General features: G+C 38.9%; 1 protein-coding gene across 2 annotated transcripts in view; it reads left to right on the top strand.

Moving 5' to 3' along the window:
- Window positions 1-23,860, top strand: part of lnx1 (ligand of numb-protein X 1) — a 72,765-nt gene that overhangs the window by 34,919 nt on the left and 13,986 nt on the right. Inside the window, exons 4-6 of one of the 2 annotated variants that reach the window (XM_088349473.1) lie at window positions 7,008-7,255; window positions 10,824-10,955; window positions 22,094-22,302. In XM_088349473.1, the coding sequence (XP_088205599.1) occupies window positions 7,008-7,255; window positions 10,824-10,955; window positions 22,094-22,302 (589 nt within the window). Of the gene's footprint in view, window positions 1-7,007; window positions 7,262-10,823; window positions 10,956-22,093; window positions 22,303-23,860 lie in introns of both variants that reach the window. The other variant, XM_088349472.1, reaches the window with a different exon arrangement.

Here is a 23,860-nt window from a genome sequence, read left to right as displayed (position 1 = left end):
TCTCATATCCCAAGTTTCTCTTAAACTAAAGTAGCTTGTTTGTAGAGGGACCACCGTATTTATTTTCATCCTGCAATGATACGCCGTCACATGATCTTAATCACATCCCGCATCGAGAAAAGATGCAAGAATGAGGCCGGGCCGATGATCCGGTAATGCTAACGAGCACCACGAGTTGCCCTTAGGGGAAGCATGTACGTGCTCCGATGTTTGTTTTCAAGCATCTTAATGGATTGGAGAGAGGGGGCAGGGGGCTTTCGTTATGATTGACAGCTAGCGACCAATCAGTCAGTTGTGCTTTTTCCCGTGACACGCCGTGGCCTTAAAATTAATATATCTTTTATTTATCTTTTATTCCTACAGGGATGAATAAAGTATCCATCTATCCACCTACCGACCTACCTACCTACCTACCTACCTACCTATTTAAACCCAACCGATAAAGCAATGTTAAAGCTTTAACTCTATTGTTACAATATAGTCAAAGGTTTATTGTCACGAGGGAGAGGACCGGACCAGAACGGAGGCAGGAGGCAGGAAGGGAGAACTCAATTGCGTTGACGATCAAAACTTTTATTTACCAAAATAAAAGTCGTCCAAAACTCAGGGACAAGACAGAACAAACAGGCTTTAACAAAAAACGTGCAAACACAGGTTTCTTCCGACTCAAACAAAACAGGACAGAGCAAAACAGAACGGGAGATGCAGACAGAAAATGCAAAACAGAAAATGCAATGAGCCAGCACCCTCAAAACCCCAAACCCCCAAACGCAAATTAGGCGATCTGCTTCAGCTGTTGCCCAGGGGGCGGGGCCAGCCGGTTGCCACGGCGACCCTGCTGGACACGACATTTATCTTTAAAGATAAAGCTTTAAAATGAATTTAACTGTCATGTTCAGGCGTCTAATTCACTTTAACTCTGGAGTTAAAGGTTTAAGTTTGCTTTAACTAAGGAGTGAATGCTTAAATGCTTCTTTACTCCTGAATTAAAATTTAAAGACACATTTGGCCAAACAGGATCACTTGAGAGTGTTCTCATTGTGAGATGGTTGATTTCCTTCTCTGCAAGCGAGGGCATTACCTCAGCTTTATAGTTACCTTTCTTTCCCCTCTACTTCATTTGCAATACAAAGCAAAATAGTGACTGCCAGTGACACAAAAAATGCAATGGACTTTGTAGGTCACAATACTAATCTATTCATAATGATTTAATATGTTAACATAAAAATGTGTGCAGTTTATTTCTGACTGACAAACAGGTGTGGCAAGGCTTCGACTGTTGCACACAAGGTACAAAAGTACCCCTTTCCCCCATCAAATTGCCTATAAAATTCACACTTCGGAGACCGCATAAAAAAGTGCAATTACTCTACTTGTCTCTTTGCTAAGTTGCACCACTTGATTGTGGTTTTCAATTACCCACAAGTCACGGCCAAACGACGCCATGTCAAAGGACTAATTCAAGGAAGGCCATACAACAAAACACATCACCATTCAAATGTGGAGTAAACAGAAAGGCGAGTCGGTTCATTCATTAAGAAGCTAAAATGTGAACGAATAGAGGAATATGGAATAATGGGGCAATTATGAGGCGTAGAAGACCTATGCAGCTGAATACTTTATCACAGACGATTTCATTTTTAGTAAGTCAGCAATGTTTTATTAAATAGTCAAACTTGTTTAGGGCACTGACCATCATTATACCTTTATGAATATCACATAAATGTATTCAAAAATATAATTTAATTTTAAATAGCCATATTTTTAGTATAATTGTAAACCTTTGCTTCAAAATATTCTGCAGTTATCCACAAAAATTGCATAAGAACATTTTGGAAACAAAGTGTTTTTCACTGAAAAAGTATAGTACTGAAAACGGTTCTCACTAAATGTAATACTCTTGGCAGACACATTATTTACTTATCCACAATTGTGCGATTTTAAATGCGCATTCTTCCTTGAAAATAATTGTTTTTAGCAATTGTTTTTTAAAATAAAGGTTATGATTATTTTCTCACAATAAAGTATTGTATATAAACAGCATGTATGTATAACAGCGACATGTTTAAACCAGTTGTCTAAAAGAAATTATTTACCCCATTTGCACAAAGTTTAGCTTACTATTATTAGATTTATTATTTTTACTTACATTAAGATTATTTGAACTTTTTTCTCTTGTGAAATTAGTCAAATGATATTTAAAATGAACAAATTGCCAGATATAGCAAATGGTATAAATTCTTTCTCAATTGATTTTTTTTTCCCCATACTTAAATGAGAAAAGACATTGTTGCTTTTTTATCTTAGCAGATGTTATGGATTATTTCTCAATTGAAGTATTCTCTAGGTAGATTAGATAATATTTCTTTCAACGAGAAAAGTATTCTGCTATTGTAGACAAATTTGCTTGTTGTATATTTATTTTCATTGTTTGATAAGAAAATCCAATTAAAAGTTAAAATAATAGGAAAAATACTCAACATTCGAAACTAATAACATTGTTGGGATTTTATCTCTCAAATTGCACACACAAAAAGTCCTACGCCTATCAACTTTCCTTTTGATGCCTCTATATTTTTTACAATTTTAGTCAATTGTTTTCATCCATTAAACATCACCACCCCCCGAAAAAACTGGATTTTCATCTTATTGATGACAGCATATTGTGCTTTGATTTGTGAAGACTCTTTTATGTGGCACCGCCAGCAATATGTTGAATTCCTTAACAGATTCTTAGCAGAGAGTTTCCATTTATCTCTGCCCGCTAATAGCGCAGCATAAAACACAAAGGCAGCCGTGTCGACAGCCCTTTCGTCCTGTGCGCAAACCAGCCTGCACTGCATCAAAATGCAAACCCCCCCTTTTTCTTCCCCTTCTGAAGTAGATTGACATATTGCTCTATTGGACCACTTTAACAGGTTAACTTCCGTGTTACCACAGCGACATGCTTGATAGCATTTAATTTACTAAGCGAATAAGTAGGAATAACTCTTGGAGGCCAGGCCAGGCGGCGTTACGTAACAGTGCGGCGGCTCGATGGGATCGATGGCGTCTCAGGGGTGGAGAAGGGGGGTGGGGAGTGTAAAGCTTCCTCTGACCTGCTGTGATCTGTGACTGAAAGTAAAAGGGGTTAGTGATACGTACAAGCAAAGGACTGTTTTCTTCTTTCCCAGTTCAGGTCACCCAGTTCTCCCTCGGCCTTTACTTTGTCAGATTTTTTTTCAGCCCTCTCATCGGGCCCGGAAAATTGATTTTTTTCTTCTTAGAGCCTGGGTTTTATCCAGCTCATTACGACCGAGTTAATGTCTAGGATGATGGCTCCGCAGAGACACAAGGAGGAGGGCCAGGCGAAGCTATTTTCTGCAGAAAAGCCTTTTTACACCTTGTCGGACTGTGTAAGTGGATTGCAGTGAATAGGACGGAAGATATTTACTGGTTTATTGGTTGACTAACCTAGTTTTCTGGGATTTTGACTGGTTCTGTCATGAAACTGTTTTTAACTGTGCCAGCTTCACAATTGGGTGTCATCTGACTTTCCATTGTACAGATTTCCAATTTTCTATCATATTTCGTGGAAATGTTTCAGATGAGGAAGGAAAGGTTTTAGCCTGGATCTTGCAATACCAATTTGTTTCAACATTCCGAACCGAGCTATGATGTGCAAAAAACAGGACTTTTTGGTAGACTTTCTTATGAACAAGATGTCATCTCAATACTACAGAAAACAGTTTTGGAAAAATTATAATCCAATTTGGGTCAAGAATGGACCAATACTCTACTGATTTTGACGCAAGTTCTTGCACTATGTTAGCAAGGAACAAATGCTACAAAATGAGTTTATTTGTTATGGACAGAACACAAATTTGGGTTGTTATCAAAATTGCTCCAGTCTATTCAAAATCTATTTAAAAAAAATAGCCCAATTTGGGTAATGAATGAACCAGTACACTACATGGAATAATTTGACCCATCCTCTTGCACTATTTAGCTTGAGGGTCAGCAACCTGCGGCTCTTTAGCACTGTCCTAGTGGCAAAGGAAAAACAAAACGCAAACATTCTTATTATTTTCAAATGCTTTAAAAATATTTGGAATAAATATCAAATTATTAACCTTTATGAATGTATCCCTTCTTTGTCTTAATTTAAACATTGGTTTGCATAAAGCTTAAAATTTTAGCAGCTCTAGACATCTTTGTTGTTTTGTTTTCTTTTGTCCATTATGGAGCCCTGGTTCAGCCAAAACACCTAATTTCATAAAAATCTAAAAATTGGGTTATTTTTACGATTGCCTCAGTTTTTTTAAAGCTGTGCTTTTTACACCAATCCCCAAGCAACCCATTTTGTCCAAACTAACCAAACAGATTGGGTTATTTTGTTCAAAATTTTTCCTAAAAACTGGGTCAACACAAAAATATTGGGCTGGTACAAATATATATTTAGTTTTTTATTATTGTTATTATTATTAGTAGTAGTATTTTTTATTGTTATTATTATGTAAAATAACACCCTAATTGGGTGAGGCGTGAATACATTTCTAAAAACATGATTTGCAAAGAAACAAAACAAAAATAAACACCCCAAAGGTTGGCTAAAAATAAATAGCATAGTCCATATTTGGGCCAATTTTGATTATTTTGGACCCAATAATGTACATTGGTGTCTGTACACCTTTTTTTCCTGGAGATTGGTAAATTTTGATAGGTTTTTTTAGCAGGGTTGGGAGGGTTACTCTAAAAATGTAATATGATTCAGGTACTAATTACCTGTTGAAAAATGTAATCAGTAATGTAATCCAAATACCCTAACATTAATGTAATTTAACTTGATTAGTTTTAATTACTTTGGATTACTCCAATACCAATTATGCTAAAAAGACAAAATAAATTAAATATAAATAAAATTACAAAATTTGGTTTAAAATAAATGAACAATGTAAACTTGAAAAACAAATAGAGGAAACCAAGATCAGGTAGATGCTTGTAGTCCAACATAAAACTGCTCAATTTTAATCACGTAGTACAGTGTGTTTGATTTAGTTCACATTATGAGCACATCAAGAACTCAATATAGTTTTAAACACACAAAGTGTTATTTTTTTTAATTTCCAACACACTCTCGGGCTTCTTGTCATCTCTCTGTCTCTCTAGTGTCAGTAATTGAAATTATGATGGACACAATTCATCTTTGAGTACTTTTTGTAAATGTAAGACACTTGTGAGTGCATTAAGTGAATGGATGCTTGAAAGAATGCTGTGGAAGAGGGTACCTGCTCCCAGGAATTAAATTCCATTCATCATTTAATTTCAATTGTTCATACCGAGAGTGCAGCTCACCGCTGGATGTGTGTGGAATGAGATGGGAGCGAACAGACATGGCGAATGTGAACAAAGCTAATGCAAACAAGGAAAATAATAGAAAGAGTTAACCCTCATGCACACATGACTTCAATACTGTATTGTCCCCTGTAGTGTCCAACATCAAAATTATTTTAAATACATTTGAAATCCTGCAAAATAATCCTTATTTTTACAAACTATACCTGTAATTTGATTACATCTTTTATTCTGTAACTGTAACGGAATACAATAACAATTTTTTCGTATCCTGATTTTGTTACACTATTACATGTAATCTGTCAGATAGATAGATAGATAGATAGATAGATACTTAATTCATCCCCGAAGGGAAATTCCAGCAGTATCCTTGTGTTGAAATTAAAACAATAATAAAGTAAAAGGAATATAATACATAAATACCCAATGTAACGTGTTGAGTACAGTAAGACCTTGGTTATCGCGGTTAATGGGGACCAAAACCACCTGCGATAAGTGAAAATCCGCGAAGTAGCGGCGCACCTTCAATTTTTTTATTTTATCTATTTTTTTTTATTATTTTTTTTAATTATTATTTTTTAGACCCGGTTAATGGGGACCAAAACCACCCGCAAAAAGTGAAAATCTGTGACGTAGCGACGCACCTTCAAAAATTAAATAAATAAATAAATAAACAAATCTCACCTCATTATCTGCACCGCTTATCCTTATTAGGGTCGCGAGCGAGCCCCTAACCCGCGGCGCGGGTACTTTCGGGCGCGATACGCACGACACCGCGACAAGCTGAGCGGGTCGGGCGCTCCGCTTGGAGGCCGGCCTGTCGGAAGCGCAGCAGAATGCGCGTTCATGCGAGGGGGGGAGGATTTTGTACGGGAGTCGGATTTGGGCACAATACCGGTGCCCGGCGTCTCCCGCTCAGGCCGCGATGGCTCTACATGACGCTACACGGCCCTCGATGGCTCCGGCCGATGGACGGGCGGCCGCGGGGGAAAGGGGTAGGGGAGACCTGTGGGGTTAGGGGGGCGGTGAAGCGAAAGCCGCACCAAAACCGCGCACCGGGAAACGAGAACGGTGCGCCGTGCTAGGGTCGTCGGCCGAGGGGGATTCCCGCAAAAAGTGAAAATCTGCAAAGTAGCGACGCCCCTTCAAAAAAAAAAAAAAAAAATTGTATTTTTTTTTAATTATTATTTTTTTTTACCATTACAGACCGCGAAGCTCTGAATCCGCGAACGTCGAACCGCGAAGTAGCGAGGTCCCACTGTATTTAGATAGTGCTACATAAAATACACACTGTAATAAAAATACGGTAATATGCAATGTGGGGGTGTGGTTTAATGTGGGCTTTTACTCCGTCGGGTGGTGTTAAAGAGCCTCAAGGCATGAGGAAGAAATGATCTCTTCAGTCTGTCCGTGGAACAAGACTGTGACAGCAGTCTGTCACTGAAGCTGCTCTGTTACTCCCCATGCCTGTTTGTTAGAAACAGTCTCCTCACAATCATTTTTTATTTCCCTGTGACCTTTTCATTCCCCCTCATGAATTTTGACTTTTACTCGCCGCCAAAACATCTTCAACACATTATTCATTACAAAAGATTCATGAAAATGTCACCCGTACATAATTTGTCAAACAAACTCGATGGTGGCTAATCACGACCCCCTGCCCTTTATTTCAGGTGTAAAGGCGCTTCCCATTATGGGCTTTCGGCGGACAGGAAGCGGCGATCGCAGGAGGGCGAGTGCACCGACAGCACGTCGGAGCTCACCATTGCCACCCTACCATGCGACGGCCCTACCTCGGCCGCCGTGGCGCTGCTTTCCGACGAAGCGGGTCTGGTCAACCCGGCCTTCGATGCCAGCATGGAGGAGCACAGCCAGTCGGGCAGCACCAGCAGCCTGGCAGCGCGTTGCAGCAGCAAGAAGAGTGAGTGTGAGTTGCACATTTTGGAAAATTCTTTAACATTTTGCCTACTATCAATCTACCTTGGGCATATCCCTCAAGAGGGGTGACTGACAGCAAGACAAACACATACAATAACAAAGAAAATACAAAAGGGGAAAAAAGTAGCAAAAATCACAAACAATTTTTTTGGGACCATGGCCAACCCAAATGCCCAAACACCCAAACAAGTTAGGCACCTCGACACCTAAGTTGGTCATGCTTTCGTCCCACCAGATGAAACGGGACACAAGAAAGCGGCCATGTCACTCGGGTCCGGGTGGGACAACACACTCTTTTGTTCAACAGCAGGGCCCGACAGCTTTCACTGGTTTACCCCTGCCGCATCATACAAAAATAATTAAGTGCATTAATTATGACTGAACAAATAAAGGAATTATAAAAGAATCAAATAGTCAAAAGGTTTTACATTTGAAATTCATACTATCATGACTACATATGCACTAACACATTTCATTATTCGACGATGTCATGTCCTGCACGGTTGTCATGGCGCCCAGCTGGCCCCGCCCCTTGACACCGGCTGAGACGCATTGGACTGATTGCTCTTGGAGTACTTAAGCGCTCCTTTTGGAACTGCCCGCTGCCAGATCATTGTTTAACCCTCGTTGAAACCCTGTTCATGCCCGTTTGATCTGAGTAATGCCTAGTTTGTAGTTTTGATTGCCTTTGAACCTGTTTTGTTTTGTTTTTGGTCCGTTTGTGTGTTGGACAACTTTTCTTTCCTAATTAAAGTGACAGATCGTCTACGCATATGAGTTCCGACTTCCTGCTTCCCGGTCCGTTTCGTGACAGACGAGGCCTAGCGCAATGAACACACAAAATATGTCAAGGACCTAGAACAATTTTTTTATCTGAAAAAATACGTGCTAGTAAAGGTAATATTCCTGAAATTGTTGTAATAGTTTTCGTATAGTTTAGCGGTGGTCCAAAATGTTGTTGCGTGGTTACCAACTTTAGAATCTGTCTGCTTGATACATCAGTGTGGTTATTTTGCTCATCGAGGACGTTATGCAACGATAAAAGGGAGTTGGAGTTTAAATTTAGCCTTCTCTAGCATGCGTGAAAGTGACGACAATCCAAAGTTCCCGCCCATAACTGGAGCATTCAGCCATCGGGGACCCCAAATGACGTGGCGCAGCACTTTCAGGCAAGGGTTCGCCACCGTGCTCGTCACCAACGCTGAGCAAGCTGTCAGGGCCAGGAGCCACCACGGCTTTTAAAGAATAATGCTTCTGTCAGGAGTCATCACGTCTCCTTGGCTTCGCTGAGGCGACGATACTTTTTTGAAACTCACAAATGTGTCCGTTATTATGAAACAAATCCTAGTGACTTTATAACTTCAGCATTCCTCGGACATCTAAACTGTAAGAAAACATTTTATTAATCTACCTTTTAGTTTTGGGGAAAAAACAGCAATTGATAGCTAATTCTCCATGAAAAAATAATTCTATGCAAGTAGAAAAAAATGAAATGAAATGATCTGCATTTTTATAGCACTTTTCAAGTCAATGACTTCCCAAAGCGCTTTACATTGTGCTTCACATTTCCCAATAGCGGCCGTGATCTGCTAATCTGCTTATTGGGGGTATTGGGGGTTCAGTGTCTTACGCAAGGACACTTCGGCATGTAACACGGACAAGCCGGGATTCGAACTGGGATCCCTTAATCCTAAAACGATCGCTCTACCTCCTGAGCTACTGCCGCCCCAAAATACTACATGGCTTGCATTGCTGTTAATTTGCTAATGCTATCAATAATTATTTTGTCTGGGGCTGAAGTGTGTGCCAAATCTGTATCAAATTTGTCTCACTTTCGCCCTTTGCCATGAGGCAAGAGAAAAATGTTGGGCATAAAATGCTACGTGTTTTAGCATCTGCAGACGCTCAACTAATATATGGTAAATACGAATTATTTGAATAATATTTTTTATATAATTTAAAAATATAAACCTTCTATTAAAGAAAATACAAAAATGCTAAAGTTAAATGAGAATGAACACTGGATAAAAAGAAAAACCAATAAAGATATTTTGGAACAACAGGCCTGGAATGTAAAAACGAAATAATGTTTATTTTACAATTTAGTTTATTTTAATAAAATTTGATTTATTTATTTATTGTTAAAATGATTCCTATCTTTTAAATTCAGAATTTATTTTTCATATGATTAGGAATAAATACATGAACAAATAAAGAAATAAACTGATAAATAAATGAGTAACATAATTACCTTTTTTCTTGAAAGTACAAATTTCACAAGGTATTTGATAAAATATTCAAATTTTCTTAATTGTTCTGTAGTAGTTATATTTAGGTCTTAAGATAAAACAGCTTTAAATCTAATAAGTAGAAGTCAAACCAAAGAATTCCCTGACAATATTTTGATTAATATCAGGTTTTAGAATATGAAGTGGAAGCAAAATCTACCATTCCAAGAGTCGTTATCACGGGATGATGACATTGATGTTTCTAACGACCAATCATGGTTCACCTGCTTTCTGAAGAAGAGTCATGATTGGTCAACAGATTGTTAGGAATTAAATATTAAAATGTACCGTTTACCAAAATCGTTCGAATTAGTTATCTGACTCCATTAACCAAACACAACCTACATTCACCCAACAATGCACGCTCATTTCTTGATGAAAAAGATGAACAAGAGACTGGCATTTCCACGCGGGGGCAGATTTAATTTCTTAAACAATTTAACTAAGTGAACTCCATCATATATGGCAGATTAGCAGAATTAGTGTCGCTCAAGTCTCAGTCAAGCCTCCCCTCTCGTTCTCCTGTTTCCTCCTCTCGGCCCATATTTTTCCGCAAGATGGTGTGCTGGCTCGTCCCATGGGCGTGCCAGGGAAGCCCCCACGTGGGCTCCACCACCTTGCCTTGATGTCTGGAATGGTCGAAACAGCGTTTCTACGTCATCAGGGCTCCTCTGCGTCGGAAAGTGCCAATTATCTTATCAGCCCTTCGTCAGCTCCCGCCACTCCTGTAGACAACATTTCGTACCAGGCCAGTGTGCCCTGAACTTTCACTGCTCATTGAACTTAAGCCTACTCGGTGAAAATCTTCATTGCACTCAATAAATGTAACTTGTATTCAATCGAATAAAATATTTTATAGTCAAATGTATAAAATCTTTCAAGATAAAGCTTAGGCAACGGTGACATCATCACCACTTGATGGCGGTTCTCAAAATGGACGGCCTCAGAAATAAATATTAGCAGTTGGATGATATCAATGTATATTGCTTCTTATGGATATTCTGCAAAAAAATCACAGGGGGATCTTAACAACATATTTTTAAGATTTATTTAAGGTTGACTTCCACTAGCATCGCTTATTTCATTGTTACTCTAACAATAATCATCTGGTTCATATCAACACAATAAGATTTAGCACAGTCTGACCAATCAGGCTCGAACCTCCTCAGCTCCTTTTCAGACATGTAGAGACATGTTTAACTCTTACGCCAAAAGCTAGCTTTCACTCACCCTTCCTTGTAACTCCTCTGTTGCATTTTGCAGTGCGGAGTCGTTCTTTCCGGAGACTTAACCGGGCCTTCAGTGTCCTGCGCAGGACCAAGAGCGGCACCGCTGTCAACCACGAGACATCCGAGGAACGGGACAACGCCAGGAATTCCGGCGTGCCACAAGGAGGTAAGACAGGGGTCGGGAACTTATGGCTCCCGAGCAGGGTTGGGTAGGGTTACTTTAACTTGATTACTTTCAATTACTTTTGGATTACTCCAATACCAAGTATGCTAATAAAAGACAGTTAGGCAATATGAAACATCCCTGTTCTCAAACCTACATGTCAAAATGTGGTCATCAAGAAGTCGTTCGAAGATTTGCTTTCAAGGATTGAAAACAAGGAGTGACAACTTATCAACTTTCACTTTTCCCCCCCAAAATTATGTATTTTGGGGAACATAGATTTAAAGTTCAGTAGTTGGACTGGGCAGCGATGGGCGCCACTAGGCTGTACTTGCCCAAGACACACCACAGGAAATGGTGCCCTACAACCCTAGTGGTTAAGGTATCCAACCAACCAACAGGATTGGGTAAGGTTACTTTAACTTGATTACTTTCAATTACATTTGGATTACTCCAATACCAAATATGCTAATAAAAGACAAAAGAAACTAAATATGAATACAATGATGACTCACAACACGTGGTAAGCTTTCTCTCCTGCTTTGATCTCTTTGATCTCCGGCAAAACTAACATAAAATGCGACAGAAACAAAATGAAAATAAATCCAAACAGCTTGCCAACATCATTTTTGCCGTTCCATGTATTCCGTTACTCCCCAAGCCTGCACAAAATTTAGTAATTTTATTCAGGGTTATCATGCATTGTAATTGGCTTGACAGTCCCAAAATGGCAGTTATTGGTCAAAAATAAATCGATCTTTACAGTATACAGTACTTTTATTTTCTTAAATGAATACTTGGGCCTGTAAAAACGTTTTGCTCGTTGATTTCAATGCATTGTAGAGTTTTTCATTTTTTTTTAATAATTAGGGTTCTTCTACACAAAGTTAGCCTATTCTTGGTCATTTTGGAACTTAACCACTGTGATGAATGAGAGAACACTGTATTTGTGTCACGGTTGCCATGGTGTTCAACGAACCTCATGCAAGACGTAGGTTTTGACTCGGTCCGGTTTTCCTGTTGGTATTCCCGGTGCGGTATGGTGCCGGTTTAGTTTTGTCCTGTTTAATATCGATTTCCAGTTTTCGTTCCCGTCTAGTTTGTGCTGTTTATTTTTCTATATCCTGTCTCATTATCTATCCTGTCTGTCCTGTCCGGTATCGACCCCCATCTGTCCGATAACAACTCGGGCAATTGGTATCGATCTGGTCAGCCTCTGGCTTCCTATCATTTTACGCCAGACTGTTGCGTAACGTTCCTGACTCCCCATTTCCTGTAAATAAAAGGCTTGTGAGAGATACGTCACGCGTTTGGGTCCTGATCCTGTTCTGGTTCCTGACAATTTGAGAACAGTGGAATGTTTTTATCAGAGATTTTCTTTTGAAAACCCAGTTTGGCCCCACCTCAGCCAGACCCTAGCTCCTACACCCCCCCAAAAAAATCGAGTTTGAGACCTCTGAAAGTCGCTAGAAGTGCTAAATACAAAAAAAAAGTCATGTTGGCCCCATAAATGGTCAAGAGTGCAGAGGGGCTAACTGTTAATTGTGTGCGCTTATGTGTGTATTTATGCATACGTGTAATTGTGACGCTCGCCCAGCTGAAACAAGGACGGTGACACAGCTCCGAGGCCGAGCAGATGTTCCTTTTAATAATTCAGCTGTGTATTGCATAAGACTTGAGTTGCGGGAGGCCTATCGGGAAGCCGGGGGGGGACGCTGGCCCGAGGCACTTTCGGACAGGCAGGGATGTCACGGGACGAGAGTCGTCCTCTATACTTTGACGGAGTGAATACTCACGCAACCTGGTGGAAAGATTAGCCTTGTGTGATCATTACCTTGAACGGGGACATGCATGTGATTGACTTTTTGATCCTTGTGGACAGAGCAACATGATAATGAAGTTGGCAGTAGCCCTGCATCAAAGACCTCAGGGTCTTTGTTAGAATCTGGGATTTTGCCATCTAAAAGATGAAGTACCGACTCCACAAGTAAAATAAAACACCCTAGATCCACACCTACCCGAGAAAGGGGGCAGACAATCTGGGGCATATTTGCATGAGATGGATCCACTAAACCTCAAGGAAAGCTTTAAGCTTTTGAGAAAGATGGCACAAAAAACCCTTCCTGCAACAGGTTGACTGGTGCTGGGTGCTTTTTTTTTAGAACTAGCCCCGCTTTGTTTTATATGTCGAACTGTCCTTGGGTAAGACACTGGATCCCTAATGCCCCCGATAAGCAGGTTGTTGCCTTGCATGGCTGACGCTGCTATCGGTGTGTGAGTGTTAAGTGTGAAGCACATTGTAAAGCGCTTCAGGAGGTTTTCGGTGACTAGAAAAGCGCTATTTAAATGCAAACCCTTTCACATTTAGCACAAAGGGCACCCAGTTTGTTATGCAAATCGAAAATAACAACTTATCATTGTCTTACGATGGTGTTTTTATGTTATTACCTGGATTTATTTTTGTAAGTAGGGTTAAATAAATGCAGTCAACCACTGAAAAAAATATTTTACTAGAAAATCAGTTAACCAGCACTCATGAGTCATTTTCAGGATAGGTCCACGGCACCTCAGCTATCCCTAGGGGCATTCTGGTGCTTGTGGGCACCTTTTTGGAGACCCCTGTTATACAGCTAGCAACTAGCATTGACTTTTATGCAAAATCTATTTATCTACCTTGGTCATATCCCTCAAGAGGGGTGACCGACAGCAACACAAACACATACAATAACAAAGGAAATAAAAGGGAAGAAATAGCAAAAAACACTAACAAATATTTTTGGACCATGGCCAACCCAAATGCCCAAACACCCAAACAAGTTAGGCACCTTGGTACCCAAGTTGGTCATGCTTTCAACCCTCCAGATGAAAATGGGACTCAAGAAAGCGGCCATGTCGCTCGGGTCAGGCTGACACAACACACTCTTTTGTTCAACAGCAGGGCCCGACAGCTTTCACTGGTTTACCCCTGCCGCATCATGCAGGTGCCCTGCCCATCCCTAAGAACGCGTCCAAACATCCCACTATCCTTTTACAACACCTCTCCACTCATTACTATTACCAACAAGAGCTCGAGCTCCCACTAGATTTAGACCTCTTTCCTGCAGTGCATTCATAACACCATCCATCACAGCCAATCGCGGCCTTCCTCTTGGTCTTCTTCCATTGACTTCTGCTCTGTAGATCCTCTTCAACATTCGCTCCTCATCCATCCTCTCCATGTGTCCAAACCAACTGAGTACTCTCTTATCTACACGCTTGCTCAGTTCCACAACTACTCCAGTTCTGTCTCTCACAATTTCGTTTCTCAATCTATCCAATCTTGTCACTCCAAACATACTCCACTTCATCTCAAAAACATTTAAAAACATTTGCATTAAATTTAACCTAGACATTTTAAATGTTTGAGAATGTTTTTGAAATGTTTTTGAAATGTTTTTTATGTTTATGCAAAATGAATAACTAAATATATAAATATAAACTAGAACTTGTTCCTAGCCAAAAAACGAAAAAAAAACATAGACTTTCATGCCCAAAACATCTTCCTCTTCTACTCTGGAATCCAGAAATAGAAAGAAGATCTTTTTCTTCTATTTTTAAATATAAGCGTTTTTCTTTATTTATTTTTTTCTGGGACATCTTCTACCACGCCTAGAATCAGTGTCATTCTCCCCAATAAATCTTAAACATAATAATAATACTTTGTATTTCGAAGCGCCTCTCAGGACACCCACGGTCGCTGTACATATAAGTAGGACACAACAATAAAGGAAGAGTAAAACAAGAGTAAAACAAGCAAGTAATTAATAGCAAATAAAACACATTAGAGTTAAAAGGGGGGCGGTATGCGGGGCAGAGGGTCAAGAAAAGGCAAGTCTGAAGAAGTGAGTTTTGAGTCTGGATTTTAAGGTGGACAGGGTCGCCGGATTTTGGAGGTCAAGCGTCAGTGAGTTCCAGAGCTGGGGGGCAGAGCGGCTGAAAGCTCTGCTCTCTATGGAGCTGAGGCGGGCAGGGGGTAAAGTGAGATGGAGGGAGGAAGATTATCTAAGGGTGCGGGATGGCGTGGCAGTGTGCAGGTGGTCGGAGAGGTAGGTAGGGGCAAGGTTATGAATGGCCATGTAGGTGTAGAGTAGGATTTTGTAACTTATTCTTATTCTATGGTAGATTGAGAGCCAGTGGAGTTGCTGTAGGACAAGGGTGATGTGATGGCGAGAGGGGGTTTTGGTGATGATGCATGAAGCAGAGTTTTGGACCAGCTGAAGTTTATGGAGCGACTTTTGAGGTAAATCGTAGAGGAGGGAATTGCAGAAATCGAGGTGTGAGGTGACAAGGCTATGGACGAGGATGGCTGTTTTGTGTGGGGTAAGGGAAGGGCAGAGACGGTTGATGGAGCGCAAGTGGAAGTAGGCTGACCGGGGGATGTTATTTATACGAGAGTGGATGACACCAGACTCTTGACCAGAGGGGAGGGAAAAACTGAGGGATTGTCAACAGAAAGAGAAAAGAAGTCATCTTTAGAGAGGGTGGATTTGGTACCAATGAGAAGTAGTTGAGTTTGGGAGGAGACTACTTTTTTGAGTACTTTGGATATGAATAATAGGTTAGAGATAGGGCGGAGATTGTTGAAGTTATTGGGGTCTAAACCAGGATATTTCAGGTCGGGCATGACCATAGCAGTATTAAGGTAGAGGGGACAGAACCGGTGAAAAGTGAAGAATGGATAATGGCAGAAATTGGGGGAAGCAGAGAAGAGAGGCAAGATTTTAGCAGGAAAGAAGAAATAGGGTCAAGCAGACATGTGGAGGGCTTGGATGGAGTGATTATTTCAGATAATTCAGTTGTACAGGGTAGCTGAAAGGAGGGGAATGGATAACTGTAGGGGTAAGGTTCATGTGTCAAAAGGAAAGGGTAGGAACTGGTGGATGGAGCTGATTTTGTCAATAGAGAAATGCATCAGTGAGTTGCAAGTGGGGGGTTAAGGAATGGGGAGGCTGGAGGATTTTGTTGACTAAAGAGAAAAGTGATTTGGTGTTGCCTTCTTGGGAGGAGATGATTCCAGAGTAGTCGGCGAATTGACTATGTGCAAGGGCAACCTTATAGAGAAGAATGTGAGTGTTGATGAACATGTTTCTGTGTATTGTAAATCCAGTTCTTTTGTAAAGGTGTTCTAGTTGGCGGCCTTTTATCTTCAAAGACCTGAGATTAGGAGTAAATCAGGACGCAGATCTTGAAAAGGAGACGAACCGGGTTTTCAGAGGGGCAAGCGTTGTCTTTCACAATCATTTACCTGCACCATTATGTAACCTACAAGTTTTATTCTGCTTAAGTATTCACTCCTTGTGTACTCAGTGATTGCATACTTTTGATTTACAATTTGCAATGACAGAAATCTAAGGGAAGTATAATACAAAACACTACTGAAGAGGATGTATATGTATCTATTGTGCTTTATAGGCCAATTTGTTTAATAAGCCATATATTAGCACTCACACCAGTCAAGTCAAGTCACAACTATTTGTATCGCGTTAAATAACAAAATGTCTCAATTACACATCTTCTGATCTGGAACCGGCAAGGAAAACTACACAAGAGGTAATGCGCCTTCCAGGATGAACAAGCTGCAAAATATGTTGAATTGGGTAACAATACACAAAACATAGTCAACATCAACGATAAACGTTGGTAGTATGTAAAATTGTTCAAGAAGTCCAAGACAGTGACGACACAGCTTCTGATATCAGCCAGCTGGTTGATGTAGATGATGACGCGCTTCAGGTCCAGGTGCTGGTCTGCTGACTCACCCTGGTTTGTCTTTGGCCCTGATTTTGCCACCAGGTAGGCAGCCAGCAGTCTTGAGTCCAGATTTAAACACTGCAACTGAGGTTGCTGGTCTTATTTCTTGGAGCAGCGCATTTCACAGAACTTGGGCCCAAAGAGAAAATGCTCTCAAGCCTGCAGATTTCTACTTGGCTAGTAGACCAGAATTTTCCAAGCTTAGGGTCCAGGCAGGAACATAGGCGGGTATCAAATCAGAGAGTTATGAGGGAGCAAAAAAAAAAGGAAAAATAAAAAGCCACTTCTTGAATTGACAGGGAGCCATGAATGTTAACTAAAATTGGAGTGATAAAACTTTCTTGTCCTAGTGAAAAGTCTTGCTGCTGCATTTTGAACCAGTTGCATTTTTTTATGCTAGACATCGGGAGATAGAAAATAAATACATTGCAGTAATCTAGACCAGAAGTAAAAAACGTATGAATCTCAGCATTTGAGTTCGAAAGCATCAGGAAAGTCTTTGCAATAATACGAAGGTGGAAGGAAGCTATCCTTGCAAAATATTTCACATATAACAAACTATGGATTAGGATCAAATATGACACCTAGAATTTCAACCGAGTCACTCCGGGTGATTTTACAGTATCTTACAAAGTTTTTAAAATGTGTGTTTGATGAACAGCGAGCTATGAAATCTTCGTTTCAAAGCCGTTTTAAATGGCAGGGAAGAAAAAAGCACCTTTTTTTATATGCACACTCTAGCAACGATGCAGTACAATCATCTTTGAGGGAAGAATGATAAACGAGCAGGGAGCGAATTGCCAGCAGAGACGCCGATCAAACATTTCACCGCAGAGAGGATACAAGCAGAAAGAGCAGCGTGATAACGGAAGCGAGACTTGCGTGGCCGATACGCAAGCGCAATATTGACTCTGGAAAGGGAGAAAGTGAGGGACCAGACGCTATGCAACTGACAAAGAACCAGAAGACATTTTTCATCTCTAACCGGGAGAATAGAAATAAATGCGGGGATGCATCATTTCTGTCGCAGAGAGCCCGTGGCGGCCGGCCAAAATCCACTTCGGTCACGCCAGAATGTGTCAATGGAGAAAAGGAACAATTAGTTATTAGGCCTCGGTGAACATCCGTTTGTCACGGACGAGATGTTCCAGAACCCCCTGTGACAAATTAAAAAATGAGTTACGGATAGACCGCGTCAAAATATTTTTCAAATATTTTCAACACTCCCACAAGCTTTTAACACACTTTTTAAAGAACGCCTTAGCGTTAGTTCTCACGATCTTGCACAAGGATAGTAACTAAAATACTTGGTGGATTGCTTGATTTTAAAAACAATCAATCTAAAATAGTCTAGGTCCCTTCGTTTATTTTTTAAGTAACTCTTTTGAATACTGAAGTACTTCATTTTCTTTTACTCATAATACATTTTTAAACTGACGTCCATTTTACCAGGTGGCTTGTTTTAAAAAGTAACCTAGTTACTTTACTTCATTACTAACTCTAAAGGATCTCAAGTACTTCTCTAACTCATTGTTTCAAAAAGTAGAAATCCGGATTCAGGCTACTTGATTACAAAATATCAATTATACACTACAAAAGTAAATTCGTAGTTCAATGGCAACATATCTTGCTCATTTTAGGTATCGATTTATTATCATTTTTTTTAATAAAATGAATGAAACACTAAAATGAGTAAAACATACGTGAAACAAGAATACATGTCTACATACATCTAGTATGTTTTAGGTAAATCTGCTCATTTCAATAAATAGTTTCTACCGTGATTACAAAAAATGCTTAAAACAAGCAAATTAATTTACCATAATGCGCTGGATAACATTTAAAAGTAGTCTGGTTACTTTAACAATGACTTAATTTAAAAGGTTTCTTATTTTATTGTTTGAACAATTGTTTTAAATACTGGAGTAATTGTTTTAATGTAAGTCAACATACCTGTAAATGTGGCTTGTTTTGAACGGTAACCGAGTTACTTTACTCCATTACTTCACTTAAAAGCATCAAAAGTCAATAACCTGTGTGAGGATACTGGATTATAAAATATAGATTATACACTACAAAAGTACATTCCAACCCTAATGGCAGAATGTTTTGCTCATATATATATATCTATATATATATATATATATATATATATATATATATATAGATATATATATATAGATATATATATCTTTTTTTATGTTTTGAGATGTATTTTATTCATTTCATTTCATTTCATTTCATTTTTGAAAAAAATACATTTCAAAAAATATGTGAAGTAAGTAAACGTGTCTTATCTAGCAGATGGGAATTGCATCTGCTCATTTTAGTGGCTATTTTCTACCATGACCAGAAAAAATGCCTAAAACGAGCAAAATAATCGACCATATTGTGTTAGATAAGGCCTATAGTTGATTTTAAGTTTGATTAATTTATTATACCAAACAACCGGTTGCCTAACGTGCATGACTCCCATTTCCCGTAAAATAAAGGCTTGTGTGAGAACGCCACGCGATTGGGTCCTGATCCTGTTCTGCTTCTTGACAGAAAAGTGTCCAAAACATAACAAAAAACAAACTTGACACGGTCACGGATAGTAAAATGAAAGTGGCTTTGAATTGACGAGGCATTTTTTTTGATTGTGTCAGCAGCGCCTGTCAATGTTTTCTAGATTGGGGCCCATTTTCAGTTGGTCGTGGGCCTTTGCCTTGGGAAAATAATGCTCGGAAAAAGAAAAAAACATAGGTTCAATTACATTACTTATTAGTAGTTGGCAAATACCTTCTTGATATCTTCTTGTTCAGTCTATCAGCACCGTCTTAATTGTGTTGGATAGGGACCACATCTTGTTTTATTGTGATTTGGCTGGTTTTGTTTCTTTTTTTGCCAATATTAATGTGTCCCCAAAACGTGTCAAGGGAGAGGAAACAAAGAAAGAAATGACACATTGATCGAGTAGAAGAAGGAAATGTTTGTGAAATATGAAAATGGTGTTCACGTGCCATTGAAGTGCTGCTGGAGGGGAGAGTGAATGGTTGAAAATTGTATATTTTTAGCTTTTTACCATGTATAAATCCTTGTTATCTGAATAATGTAATAACTATTGATGTTTAGGTACACGTTTTATTGTTATTTTGAATTTCTTTTAGTATGTGTCTATTTTAGAGCAGTTTTAGAGGGTTTCTTATTTGCAATTTAAGCATATATGCCTGTATATACGGTACTTGAAGTCATTTTGGTTTTGCTGGTCTTTTTTTTCTTTAAGTTGAATATATTCCACTATCTCTGTTTTAAAGTGTGCAATCCATTCATTTAATAAAAAAAAACGGGTGGATTATTTTTTTCTTGATTTGGGTCGGAGCGTGGCATTAGGGTGGAATGGTGGGTCCTAAGGTCAGACTAGTTAACACCCATTGTTCTAAGCCAGGGGTCTTCAACGTGGTGCCCACGGGCACCAGGGTGCCCCCTCAGGTCAGCTGAGATGCTAGTAGACCTGTACAGAAAATAACTCACCAGTGCTGGGTCATTCTTGTTTTCAAGTAAAATTACTTTTTAGTGGTTGATTGAGTCTATTTAGCCCTACTTACTGTAGTTAACCTGGTTATAACATAGAAACAACATAGTAATAACATGATAAGTTGTTAGTTTAGGGCACCCTATCAAAATGTGTGCCCTTTGCGCTAACTAGTAACACAAAGTAGTCCTTAGCTTGAAGCAATTGCGCACTGCTGGCACATTCTCAGCGCACAAGAAAATCTAGCCAGCGCACAAAAATGAGGGCTCAAAATTACTAATTAAGAAGCTACTTAAGTCAAAGTTACAGTGCATGAAGGTAAAAATACCCGTGTTCCCCTGACGTGTCCTAAATGCGGTATTTTGAAGTTGAGTCGAAAGTAGAACAAAGTTGAGTAAATTTAGTAGAGTTTGTCAAGAACCGGCTTCTTTGGCCCGGCTGACTAAAGGGAACCTGCTCTTTCGGGTCCTAAATGGCTCTTCAGGTTGTTTTTGTTTCTTTAATCCCAACATGACCAAATATTATGTAAAAAAAGAAAAAATACCAAAATGAAAAAGTAGTGAAAAGCTGAGAAAAAAAGAGAAACATTTAGAAAAAAGCCAGAAAAAAAAAAGAAAAGAAAGAAATGTAGGAAAAAAGTAAATAGAGAACAAATAGAAAAAAAGTAACAGCACAGAAAAAAAAAACACAATGAGATTTTTTTTAAAGGAATTTAAAAAAAAGTGGAAAAAAACACAGAAAAAAGAAAAAAAAGTTTGTGTTGCATTCAAATAATTTCAAATTATATCAAGTGAAGCTTGTGGCCAACATTGTACTTCCACTAAAAATGTGATTAAGTACAGTTCTGTATCTTGCAACCAACTAAATAAGCCCCCAAAAATGTTAATATTATGCGACAAAATATATCGGGAAAAAAAAATGGATATCTTGTGAAAGAATTGTAAGAACAAACGACGTTTGTAGGCCGTATAACCTTTGCAATAGTACATGAGTCAATTCATTCAAAAGAGAAAAATAACTTTGCATTGCCGGAAACTCAGCAAAATGTAACTTGATGTCAAGTTTTGGACATGTTTGATCATTAATTATCTTGCCACACTTGGGATTATGGTTGCTCACTGTTGTTTCAAGCATTGCTCACCGACTTTGTGTGAACGCTCAGACCCGTGGAAAATTACAGGGAACATTGCTGGAGACCCGTGTTCTAAGACCTCCCGCCCATGATTATTTGGATTCTATTTGGTAAAGTTCCTAATCAAGCAAATGATATCACTTCCACTCACATCTGCAAGACAGAGGTTTAGCTGCACTGTGTTTGCTAGCGGAGTAAACATGTGGCCAAAATGAGTTACTTTCGTTTTGATGTAATGAGTCCAGTTTTTTGATTCAGCACCGTACAAATAATCCCAGTACAAAACTAACAGCGCTAAAAAAGCTGACTGTTCCTCCAAGTAAAATCCTTTCAAATTGCAGTTTTGCACGCACAGCGAATTAAGGGATGTCTTTGTTTCTCCACAATCAGTGCTCGAGAGCGCTTTGTCCCACAACATGGCTGGCAGAGGATATTTGCACTTGGGCTGCTTCCCGTGCACATTGCATACAGATGCATGTGACTAATTGCACAAACATCGAGTGAGGACAATCAGCCAAGCGTTGTTTTTTGCTTTATCTTGGACCGCGTGGGTTTGTTTGAGTAACCTGAGGGAGCTGAGACAGCTGCACCGCATCTTCTCAAACTTTTCTCCATGATTTCCTCTCCTGTTTAACTTGGCTTTCCGAATTGTTTTTTTCTTTCTTTGCATAGCTTGACCCAAATTTTGTTCTTTTTCTCCATCAGTTTTGGCTCTACCACAACTCCACCACCTGATACCCGATGGGGAAGTGACCAGCATTAAGATCACGCGGGTGGAGCCATCGGAACCGCTCGCCATCAGCGTTGTCGGTGGTAATGAGACACCACTGGTTCGCATCCTGATCCAGGACATCTACAGGGAGGGCGTCATTGCTCGAGATGGACGTCTGCTTCCCGGGGATATGATCCTCAAGGTATTTCTCGGGAGACCCTTTTATTTTAGGATAGATTCTTGAGCGATATTGATTTAAAACATTAAAGAGAAAATGAAAACACAGGGGATGTTGAGGGCACACTAACAACATTGAATACGCCTCATGAGGCGGAAGGTCAACCGGTACTATAGTCAGTATTTATCTTGTCAAAATTTTAGCCCCAACTTCTTAAATACACAATGTAAAGCGCTTTATGTTTGGGAATTTCATCTCAAAAGGACAGTATGTATAATTTGACCATTAGATGTTGCTGTATAGTGAAATGTAAGCGAAAACTACAATGCACAAGGAAGGATACAGTGACTTGAAGTAAACAAAATGCATCATTTTACTTCTCTTTTTTTTTGCACAGCTTGTTTTGAAGTCTCTGGGTAGCCTTCGCTGCAAGATGACAGACAAATATTTCAGTTCCCTTTAGATGAGGCTCATCTGAAAAAAAAAAAAATTCTTGACACACAAATATTTGCATGTATGTTTGTTTTGTTTTAATCATCAGTTTACTTTTTAATAAATAAAGGGTTTATTTTACCGCTGGAGGGCGCTAAATCATACACACTGTCCCTTGAAATACACTAAGAAATTGAATCCAGACCCAATGTTTATTATGCTTGGCTGTAGTTTTCATTTTTGTTCATGTAGCTTTGCTTTTTTCTATATAATTCATGTTTCAGAATATGTTGAATAAGAAACATCCCTAGTGAATTCAATAGAATTATAAATTTTCATAAATACAAAGCCATACAGATTTTATGTTAAAAAACTATTTTTAGAAACATAAAGGAAGTTTGTGTGCCTTTTTTAGGGGAATAATAATAATAATAGTTGTGGTAAAAAATATATATAATAATTATGATCATCATCATCATCATCATCATTTTATTTCAAATTTAAAAAATTCACAGATGCCAACCCCCCCAAAAAGTAATGTATGTGTATATATACATGTTTATATATATATATATATATATATATATATATATATATATATATATATATATATATATATATATATATATATATATATATATATATATATATATATATATATATATATATATATATATATATATATATATATATATATATATATATATATATATATATATATGTATATGTGTGTATGTGTGTGTGTGTGTGTGTATGTATATATGAATATGTATATATGTGTATGTACAGGGGAACGTCGGTTCTCGACCATAATCCGCTCCAGAACCCTGTTCGAGAACCAATTTGTTCAATCACCGAAATCATTTTTCCCATTAAAAAGAATGTAAATCGTTTTAATCAGTTCCAACACTCTGAATGTTTACCATGAATGTTTAACGTAAACACGAAGCTAACCCAGGCTAATCGTACGTTCGCGTTATCGTAATCTTCCGTACGAAAGATTACGCTAACATGAACGTGTAAAAATAAAAAAATCAGGTCGTTTACAAGTCATTTAGCACCACAAGTGGCTAGCGCTTCATTGGAAAGGGGGCTCCGTTCCAACACCCTGAATGTCTACCTGAATGTTCAACTTAATCATAAAGCTAAC

The sequence above is a fragment of the Urocampus carinirostris genome, chromosome 12 (genome assembly GCF_059441175.1).
Source record: "Urocampus carinirostris isolate Australia breed hairy pipefish chromosome 12, RoL_Ucar_1.0, whole genome shotgun sequence".
Classification (NCBI taxonomy): domain Eukaryota; kingdom Metazoa; phylum Chordata; class Actinopteri; order Syngnathiformes; family Syngnathidae; genus Urocampus; species Urocampus carinirostris.
This window is presented reverse-complemented; position numbering and strand designations above follow the sequence as displayed.